This window comes from Salvelinus namaycush, chromosome 30 (assembly GCF_016432855.1).
Source record: "Salvelinus namaycush isolate Seneca chromosome 30, SaNama_1.0, whole genome shotgun sequence".
In the NCBI taxonomy this organism is placed as follows: Eukaryota; Metazoa; Chordata; class Actinopteri; order Salmoniformes; family Salmonidae; genus Salvelinus; species Salvelinus namaycush.
This window is the reverse complement of record NC_052336.1, coordinates 20,371,885-20,382,882: the sequence shown is the minus strand read 5'-3', so window position 1 is coordinate 20,382,882 and position 10,998 is coordinate 20,371,885. Positions and strand designations below refer to the sequence as shown.

The window sequence follows — 10,998 nt, the reverse complement described above, 5'->3', positions numbered from 1 at the left end:
TCATTCATGTTTAATTTTTTGTCTACTACACATCCTGAAGTATAAACACCTGATCAAGGCAACAGTAATCAGCAGAATAAGAAGCACAACAGTCAGTAAAAACACCATTACATCTACAGAGTGGGAGGAGTACCAGGGGATTCTGTAGGACTCTGTACGCAGGTGAGCTGCACCTTTGTGTCTCATGACAAACTCAATCCAGAAGAGGGCAGTGTCCAGGGGCTCCATTGGCACGTCCCTGTGTAGCCTGGAGAGTCTCTGCATGTTCGTCCTGTAGGATGGCTCATTCAGAACTTCCTGTAAGGCCTGGGAGAATATGTTTCTATCTAGTGTTGCTAAATCCACAACCTTTGCTACACCCTTCACTTTCATTCTAGAAAGATTGTCAGGTTGGTCGAACACTAGAGGAAGGCCTACTATTGGAACACCGTGGTAGATAGCCTCGAAAATCCCATTTGTTCCTCCGTGAGCTACAAACAGCCTTGTCTTAGGGTGTCCTAACAGATCATTCTGAGGCATCCAGTCAACTAGTAAGGTGTTGTTTCCCAGAGTAGCTGGCCTTTCTCCTTTGTACCTCCAGATTACCTTCTGAGGCAGTTGGGCAAAAGCAGCAGCTATCTCATCAGCTATATCATGTGGAAGTTGTCCAATTAAAGTCCCCAAAGACATGATAATGATGCCCTGCACCCCAGAACTCTGAACAAACTCCTCCAGTTCTTGGGGAAGAGGCTTGGCAGGTTTACATTGGAACCCTCCCATATAGATAACATTAGGCATGGTGGGACGAGGGAACTCAAACACAAAGTCAACTCTCATGAGCCATAAATCAGCAGCTTGAAACAATGAGAAGTAGTCGACCTCAGGACCAAAGTAACGACTAACCAAAGCGGAATAATGAGGCCCCACTGTCTGTCTGTACAGATACTGCCTGATGACATAAACAAGGATGTTACGGACCCTCTGAAAAAAACTCATCTTGTCTGTTAACTCTGCAGCAGGAATTGGAACATAAGATAGCGGAGAGGGAGCAATAACAAAATGACCCTCACCAGCTATAGTCCATCTAACATTGAAAACAAGGGGCACATTTAAATAGTGTGCCAGCACAACGCCTCCCCCATTTAATGGGTCTGTCAGAACCAAGTCATACTTGGTTTCTCTAATAGACTGCATCAACTGTTTATTCTCTAACATTTTGATTACCATCTCACACACTTTGCGGTGGATTTCAAAAAACCCATTCTTCAACTCCATGTCCAAACTAAAACGAGTCCAAGCAGAGTTTCCCTCTCTCTTTATCTGTATTAGTCTTGACACAAATGAGCGAAAGAATTCCTCATCAGCTCCACCTGGAATATCAATTGTGATTGAACTGTAGTGAGGGGAGGTCTCCTTGATGTACCAGCTGGCTGATGGCCGTACTACTGACACACTGTGACCTCTTGAATGCAACGCTTCAATAATGACCTTCATGTTGACCCAGTGGCTGCCGTCTTGAGGAAACACCAGGACTTTCCCACCATGGACAGCAGGAATTGAGAGGGTCAACAGGGTAACAATGAAGATACTAGGGAGACACATCTTCACTAGCTGCTTCACATAAGCATGCATCAATTTTACCTGAAATATACAAAAATAAGGTCAAATAAATCTAATAAAATTATGTTTTGACATGAGAAGAATTAAAACAGGCCTACGTTTTTTTTCTTTAGGCTACAAATAAGTCCCTACACTGTCCACAATATTGATTGGCCTACTTTAAAGTTTAGAGTAATACAGTATAATCTTTCACTGTCAGAGAAATACTTTTTTTACATGAGAAAAAATAAAAACAGCATGATTGTGATGCTTAATTATAATTTTTTTCGCTACAAATAAGTCCCTACACTATCCACAATATTGATACTTTAAAGTTTAAACAACTTTTCATGACAAAAGATTGATTACGTAATACAGTATAATCTTTCATTCTGAGAGAGAAATACTTTTTCTTCTCCGATATAAATGTCTCTTGAACGTTAGGAAATTATCAAATTCTGTATATTTCGCAGAAGTGAAACCTATTTCACATCCTAATGTCAGGCTTCACGTTAACATTGTATTATATTTGACAGTAGCTCCGAATCAACAATCTGTCGTGAGTGTGAACAAACAACGTCACAACAGAATCCTTACATGCGGACTTAATATAATTGAAGGCTTACGTTCCGGTTTTCATCCAAAGAACAAAGAATTTGAAATGAAGCCTATTTCAGAGCCATTCTGGTTGTAAATCAATTCGTAGGTATTTGTAATAATCTCGGAAATCAGAGAGGAAGAGGCGAAATCAGTATAGACTCTAGACATCCGCGTTGGCTCCCACAATTTTCAAATGCTCCTTCTATTTCTGTTTTTCAAGACCGTAGACTTTCTCAGCACATTGAATGGGTGCGTTCGAGCCGATCGCTTTTATCAAGTTGCTCACCACCTTTCAAAGCTTAACTCGGTGATGCCTTAAACGGAACCCAAACCGGCTGCGCGCATTTGGCCATGATGCGCCATCGTGCATGAATTTATTTTGTCCCCCCACACCAAACAAGATCACGATTATCGAGGAGATAAAATACATTTGACTTTGCTATTCTGTCTTTATTAATTGAGCTGTTCTCTTTCTGAAAAGAGAAGATGTTTGTTTAAACACAGGCAGCTTTTAGGGAAGCACTGTTGTTTGGTAATACAGTGCCTTGCAAAAGTATTCATCCCTCTGGACGTTTGTCCTATTTTGTTGCATTACAACCTGTAATTTAAATGGATTTTTATTTGGATTTAATGTAATGGACATACACAAAATTGTTTAAATTGGTGAAGTGAAATGGAAAAAATAACTTGTTTCAAACAATTAAAAAAACGGAAAAGTGGTGCTTGCATATGTATTCACCCCCTTTGCTATGAAGCCCCTAAACAGGATCCGGTGCAACCAATTACCATCAGAGGTCACATAATTAGTTAAATAAAGTCCACCTGTGTGCAATCTAAGTGTCACATGATCTGTCACATTATCTCAGTATATATACACCTGTTCTGAAAGGCCCCAGAGTCTGCAACACCACTAAGCAAGGGACACCACCAAGCAAGCGGCACCATGAAGACCAAGGAGCTCTCCAAACAGGTCAGGGACAAAGTTCTGGAGAAGTACAGATCAGGGTTGGATTATAAAAAATATCTGAAACTTTGAACATCCCACGGAGCACCATTAAATCCATTATTTAAAAAATGGAAAGAATATGGCACCACAACAAACCTGCCAAGAGAGGGCCGCCCACCAAAACTCACGGACCAGGCAAGGAGGGCATTAATCAGAGAGGCAACAAAGAGACCAAAGATAACCCTGAAGGAGCTGCAAAGCTCCACAGCGGAGATTGGAGTATCTGTCCATAGGACCACTTTAGCCATACACTCCACAGAGCTGGGCTTTATGGAAGAGTGGCCAGAAAAAAAGCCATTGCTTACAGAAAAAAATAAGCAAACACGTTTGGTGTTCGCCAAAAAGCATGTTGTAGACTCCCCAAACATATGGAAGAAGGAACTCTGGTCAGATGAGACTAAAATTGAGCTTTTTGACCATCAAGGAAAACGCTATTTCTGGTGCAAACCAAACACCTTTCATCACCCCAAGAACCCCATTCCCACAGTGAAACATGGTGGTGGAAGCATCAAGCGGTGGGGATGTGTCACGTTCCTGACCTGTTTTCCGTTGTTTTTGTATTTTGTTTAGTATGGTCAGGGCGTGAGTTGGGGTGGGCATTCTATGTTATGTGTTTCTATGTTGGGTTCATGTTAACTAGCCTGATATGGTTCTCAATCAGGGACAGGTGTTTTACGTTTCCTCTGATTGAGAACCATATTTAGGTAGGCTGTTCACACTGTTTGTTTGTGGGTGATTGTTGCTGTGTCTGTGTTTGTTACACCACACGGTACTGTCTCGTTCATTTCGTTCTTTCCTGTTCGTGCGTTCTTCGTTTTATGTAGTTCTCATGTTCAGGTCTGTTTAACGTCGTTTGTTGTTTTGTAATTATCAAGTGTATTTTCGTGTCAGTGTTCGTCTTGTCAATTAAATTCATCATGTATTCATCACCCGCTGCGCCTTGGTCCACTCTCTCACCAAAAGACGACCGTTACAGAATCACCCACCAACAAAGGATCAAGCAGCGGGGTAACGGGCAGCAGCAACAGCGCAAGAAGGAGGAATGGACATGGGAGGACGTTTTGGACGGCAAGGGTTGCTACACATGGGAGGAGATCCTGGCTGGAAAAGATCGCCTCCCATGGGAACAACTGGAGGCAGTTAGGAGAGCAGAAGCAACCGGAGAGAGGAACCGGCGTTATGAAGGTACGCGGCTAGCACGGAAGCCTGTGAGTCAAGCCCAAAAATGTCTTGGGGGGGGGGGGGATAAAGAGTAGTGTGGCGAAGTCAGGTAGGAGACCTGCGCCAACTTCCCGATCTTACCGTGGAGAGCGAGAGTACGGGCAGACACCGTGTTATGCGGTAGAGCGCACGGTGTCTCCTGTACGTGTGCATAGCCCGGTGTGGTACATACCAGCTCCTCGTATCTGCCGGGCTAGATTGAGCATTGAGCCAAGTGCCATGAAGCCGGCTCTACATATATGGCCTCCAGTACGTCTCCTTGGGCCGGCTTACATGGCACCAGCCTTACGCATGGTGTCCCCGGTTCGCCTACATAGCCCGGTGCGGGTTATTCCACCTCCCCGCACTGGTCGGGCTACGGGGAGCATACAACCAGGTAAGGTTGGGCAGGCTCAGTGCTCAAGGGAGCCAGTACGCCTGCATGGTCCGGTATATCCGGCGCCACCTCCCCGCCCCAGCCCAGTACCACCAGTGCCTACACCACGCACCAGGCTTCCTGTGCGTCTCCAGAACCCTGTTCCTCCTCCACGCACTAGCCCTGTGGTGCGTGTCTCCAGCCCAGTACATCCAGTTCCGGTACCACGCACCAAGCCTCCTGTGCGCCTCCAGTCATGAGCTGCCCTCCAGTCATGAGCTGCCCTCCAGTCATGAGCTGCCCTCCAGTCATGAGCTGCATCTAGTCCGAAGCAACCATTCAGTCCAGAGCTGCCTCTCTGTCCGGAGTTGCCCCTCTGTCCTGAGCTGCCCCTCTGTCCTGAGCTACCCCTCTGTCCTGAGCTACCTCTCTGTCCTGAGCTACCTCTCTGTCCTGAGTTGTCTCCTCTATTTAGGAGGGGCCTTGGTGAAGGTTCCTGGACCAGGGTCGGGGGCGAGGGTCGCCACTCAAGGGACGCTAAGGAGGGGGACAAAGACAATGGTGGAGTGGTGTCCTCGTCCTGCGCCGGAGCCGCCACCGCGGACAGATGCCCACCCAGACCCTCCCCTTGCGTTTTAGGGGTGCGCCCGGAGTTCGCACCTTGAGGGGGGGGGGGGTTCTGTCACGTTCCTGACCTGTTTTCCGTTGTTTTTGTATTTTGTTTAGTATGGTCAGGGCGTGAGTTGGGGTGGGCATTCTATGTTATGTGTTTCTATGTTGGGTTCATGTTAACTAGCCTGATATGGTTCTCAATCAGGGACAGGTGTTTTACGTTTCCTCTGATTGAGAACCATATTTAGGTAGGCTGTTCACACTGTTTGTTTGTGGGTGATTGTTGCTGTGTCTGTGTTTGTTACACCACACGGTACTGTCTCGTCTCGTTCATTTCGTTCTTTCCTGTTCGTGCGTTCTTCGTTTTATGTAGTTCTCATGTTCAGGTCTGTTTAACGTCGTTTGTTGTTTTGTAATTATCAAGTGTATTTTCGTGTCAGTGTTCGTCTTGTCAATTAAATTCATCATGTATTCATCACCCGCTGCGCCTTGGTCCACTCTCTCACCAAAAGACGACCGTTACAGGATGTTTTTCATCGGCAGGGACTGGGAATCGGGTCAGAATTGAAGGAATGATGGATGGCGCTAAATACAGGGAATTTCTTGAGGGAAACCTGTTTCAGTCTTCCAGAGATTTGAGACTGGGACGGAGGTTCACCTTCCAGCAGGACAATGCGCCTTAGCATACTGCTAAAGCAACACTCGAATGGTTTAAGGGGAAACATTTAAATGTCTTGGAATGGCCTAGTCAAAGCCCAGACCTCAATCCAATTGAGAATCTGTGGTATGACTTAAAGATTGTTGTACACCAGTGGAACCCATCCAACTTGAAGGAGCTGGAGCAGTTTTGCCTTGAAGAATTGGCAAAAATCCCAGTGGCTAGATGTGCCAAGCTTACAGAGCCAAACCCCAAGAGACTTGCAGCTGTAATTGCTGTTAAAAGTGGCTCTACAAAGTATTGACTTTGGGGGGGTGAATAGTTATGCATGCTCAAGTTTTCAGTTTTTTTGTCTTATTTCTTGTTTGCTTCACAATAAAAATTATTTTGCATCTACAAATGATACGAACCCCCCCAAAAAATCTATTTTAATTCCAGGTTGTAAGGCAACAAAATAGGAAAAATTTCAAGGGTGGTGAATACTTTCGCAAGCCATTGTACAACGGACGAGTAGCCAGCAGTTGAAGCTTACAGTTTTCTGCATCAGTAGAGCAGCTGCCTGGGTAGGAAAAGTAACTTTTGAAAGTGCCATGCTTAGATTCATAAGGATGTCTAAGATGTAATTATTCTTGTCTCACCTAGGGTGGCAGAACATCCAGGGCATTGGTGATTTTATCAATGTATTCAGATAGCCTAATATTTTCAATGTTATTAACATTGAACTGATAATACAGCCTACTAACCAGATGTGTTAAAAATTGTGTTTAATTTGTAGCATAGGCCTATTATTTGGGCTGATATTATGTTCTGTTCCTCCAACTTTTATTTGATTTTTTTTTTTTGTCTCGGCTAAGGCTGCATAACGTCTAAGACCGGCCCTGCTATTATGCAATAAGCATTGTTATAGAACGCTTGATATAACCTGGATACGTTTTATGTATTTACTTCAAAATATAAAGCAAACAATAGATGTCATTTTAATTAACAAAGGGTATGTTATACCCTCACTCAATTCGAGCCCTGGTCTTAGTCAAACACACCAAGCCCTTCCCAGACATTTAATCAGTGCATGCGATAGTACTTGAGTATTTGGCTATACCGTCATCAATGGATAGGATAAATGTGTCTGTCAAACAGGTAGGATTACCACTTATTTATTGGGGGATGAAGAAATAAGATCCAATTATATTTAACCCCTGCATCGGAGAGTTACAATGTTGCTATCACTATGAATCCTACTACCTATAGTAGGAAAACGAGTTTCTTATTCATAATATCACACCTGTTATCACAAATGGCACGACCCCATAATTGTTACAATTACAACAATAAAAGTAACTCTTTTATATAACGTATTTGACATATATTGTCATAGTTCTGTACAACTGTAAAACAGAGTAAGATCATTTGAGTTTTGGAAACAACTGCTTTCATAAATGCATTGCGGGCCTCGTTTCGCTGGAGCAGTGTAAAATAAGCGTCATGTCAATGACCCAGCCTTAACGAATTTCGTTTAGTTACATGTTGCATTTGATTGTCCAACATCAGTTTCAGACATTTATTTATTTAATCTCCACCTAGAGTGGCCTCTTGCCACTGCTGTGGTGCTGCATTGCAATCAGTGATGTTTTCTCTCCGTAGCTGTCCATGGTCCTGGAATCAAATCATCTGAGTTTGCTTGGACACCAGCCTGATCTCCAGCTCCTTCCACCTCTGGAAACTATTTAGGTGGTCATGCGACTTCTCATGCGAGCTGAGTAGGTGGCACAGATTGTTCCAGTCCCTGCTTCCATCCCTGGCCAGCGCAGATGTGCACTCGTGTGAGAAAAGTTTGCAGCAAGAACAGAAGGCTGCATCGTTTTTGGAATAGATACGCCTTGGTCTCTCCACTCTCTCCCCGTTCGCTATCCCCCTATTGTAGTGGGCCACCGAAAACTTTCGTTGCCCCTCATCTCTTGGGGAATTCCCCTCCTTATCCCGATGTGGCCCAGCCTGCACTAATATATCCCGTAAAGATCCATTCCTATATTTTGGCCCCTCACCAGGATCTTTTATGTTTTTTGTCTGGGAGTCGGATTTAGCAGCAGCACCACCACTGTCATCCGGGACCGAGTCTGGGATAGTAGGGTCTTCGCCGACATTGTTTGGAGGTGTGGCTAGGCCTGGTGCGACCACATGTTCTTGTCCAGCCAGAGAGCTTTCATCATTGGTGGAAGTGCATGCTCGGACTCCTCTGGTTTGCCCTCTTCGCTGCTTGAATCAGCGAACGGGGGCTCGTCGTTCTCGGCGAATGAATGGCCTGTCCTCCTAGGCTGTCATTCTCCACACCGGCTGATGGACATTGCTGCACGCTGATCAATTTCACCAGCGAATCTCTTTAGTTTACAGATTGTGCCTTTTTTCTCATTGTTTAAAAAAAATATTCGCTTCCTGATAGTTTGTCTCTTAGACATGGTAGCAAATTGTTTCAAATCTCTATAGATTACTTTTAGCTAAAATTATATCCACTAGTAGTAGCTAGCTAACATTAATCGTCTTCTTCACACACAAACATGAAAAAAAATACAATCGGCAGATTAATTTGTATTAATGTTTCACAGTTGGATATTCACAGTTGGATTTATATATATTATATATAAACACACACATCACCATAGCTACCAGGATAGTGGGAGTGAATTTCGTGAGAAGCGGGAATGGGGTGGGGGCGGGAACTGCAGCAACGCTATGAGTTGGTGGCTGGGGTGCAGCGGGCGGTGTAGTAGCGGATCATGGGCCCCGGAGGACCGCAGCCAATGGTCAAAATTCCGCCCCAATTTCAAGTGCTGCCACAGGCGGCGGGCTAATCTTTCCTAATGGGAGGGCCGACCCTGTATAATGGGGATAGAAATTGTCTGACTTGAGCCTACATGTCAACTGCATGAACTTCACATAAATCATGTGATCAAAGGTCATGCATTTGTACTGCAAGTTTCTGCAGTGGCTCTTCATCAACTTCAACCTGCAGCCATCGCCTCCATTGTGGGAGGCTCTATTGTCAACCAATCATTAGGGTGTTTTTGTTTGATCCACGCAAAAGAAATAATGATATTTGAGGCTCTCTAAATTGATTGTATGCAAACAACGTACACATGTGATTTCAGTGTGTGAGTGTGTGGTATGCGGGTTGGAGACATTTTATTTCGACATTATAAAGGAAAACGATTATAATGGCAACTCTGCCATGTTGATCTGAGCCTTCTACACTATGCCTTGATTACACCTTTAATGCGCCAAATGGTACGCAGCATCATCTGTATATGTGTGCAACAAAAGTTCAACATAATTAATGCACCACACAGAACACACTGAAACTGCTTCTCAAACGCAATGCTTCAAGGCAAACGTAGCGTTCCATTGGAAAGAATGTACTTTGCAAAAACACTGTCGGTGTGATCGAGGAGTTACCACTAAAAAATATTCCGTTGTGCGCGATACCAGTTATCATACATATGTGCATCTGTCATGTCTTTGCATTTTTATTGAACCTTTATTTAACTAGGCAAGTCAGTTAAGAACAAATTCTTATTTACAATGACGGCCTACCAGACGGCAAAAGGCCTCCTGCGGGGGCTGGGATTTTTAAAAAATAAAAAAGGAGGATAATACAGTAAGGCACTAAAGTAATACTGCAAAAAAAACAGAGAGCAAATGAATACACTTTTTGGCCTAAATGCATAGCATAATGTTTGGGGCAAATCCAACACAACACAGTAACTGCCTCCTTATTTTCAAACATGGTTGTGGCTGCATCATAGTATGGGTATATTTGACATCGGCAAATAGGGAGTATTTCAGTATAAAAAGAAACGTTATGGAGCTAAGCACACGCAAAATCCTAGAGGAAAACCTGCTTCAGTCTGCTTTACATCAGAGACAAAGGTCTTAGAGACTTACCCAAGAAGACTCAGAGCTGTAATCGATGCCAAAGGTGATTCTAACATGTATAAACTCAGCTAGCTGAATACTTATGCAAAGAATATATTTTAGTTATTACATTTTTATTCATCTTGAAAATGTTTAAGAATTTTTCTTCCACTGACATTACAGAGTATGTTGTGTAGATTGTTGACAAAAAATAGCAATTAAATCCATTTCAATCCCACTTTGTAACACAATAAAATGGGAAGAAATCCAAGGGGTATGAATACTTTTGCAAGGCGCTTTATACAGTGACTTCGGAAAGTATTCACACCCCTTGACCTTTTCCAAATTGTGTTACTTTACAGCAGGGGTGGGCAATTCCAGTCCTCGAGGGCCTGATTGGTGTCACAGTTTTGTCCCAGCTCCAGCCAACACACCTGACTCCAATAATCACCTAATTTCAATGGTCAGTTTAGAATGCAATTTGATTAATCAGCTGTGTTTGCTAGGGATGGAGAAAAAGTGTGACACCAATCAGGCCCTCGAGGACTGGAGTTGCCCACCCCTGCTTTACAGCCTTATTGTAACGCTCGTCTTCCTCCTCGTCTGAGGATGAGCAAGGATCGGACCAAAATGCAGCGTGGTTTGAATACATACTTTTTAAAATAATAATAACGAAGACGAAAAACACTTGATAAACTACAAAACAACAAAACGACGTGAACAGACCTGAACATGAGAACATAAAATATGAACGCACGAACAGGAACAAACGAACGAACGAAACGAAACAGTACCGTGTGGTGAACAAACACAGACACAGCAACAATCACCCACAAACAAACAGTGAGAACAGCCTACCTTAATATGGTTCTCAATCAGAGGAAACGTAAAACACCTGTCCCTGATTGAGAACCATATCAGGCTAGTTGACAACCCAACATAGAAACACATAACATAGAATTCCCACCCAGCTCACGTCCTGACCAACTAAACAAGACTAAACAAAGGAAATAAGGTCAGGGACGTGACAGTACCCCCCCCCCCCAAGGTGCGGACTCCGGC

The 10,998-nt window shown here is 43.8% G+C and overlaps 1 protein-coding gene across 1 annotated transcript; it reads right to left on the bottom strand.

The window, feature by feature from the left end:
- Positions 1-1,616, bottom strand: LOC120025253 (UDP-glucuronosyltransferase 2C1-like). Its single transcript, XM_038969736.1, has one exon. It carries the CDS (start codon positions 1,609-1,611, stop codon positions 1-3), a length of 1,611 nt encoding a protein of 536 aa, XP_038825664.1. The 5' UTR covers positions 1,612-1,616.
- Between the last annotated feature and the right edge of the window lie 9,382 nt (positions 1,617-10,998).

Bases quoted from the DNA above. Each gene is read 5' to 3' on its own strand.
- LOC120025253 (XM_038969736.1), bottom strand. From the start codon at position 1,611: ATGCATGCTTATGTGAAGCAGCTAGTGAAGATGTGTCTCCCTAGTATC.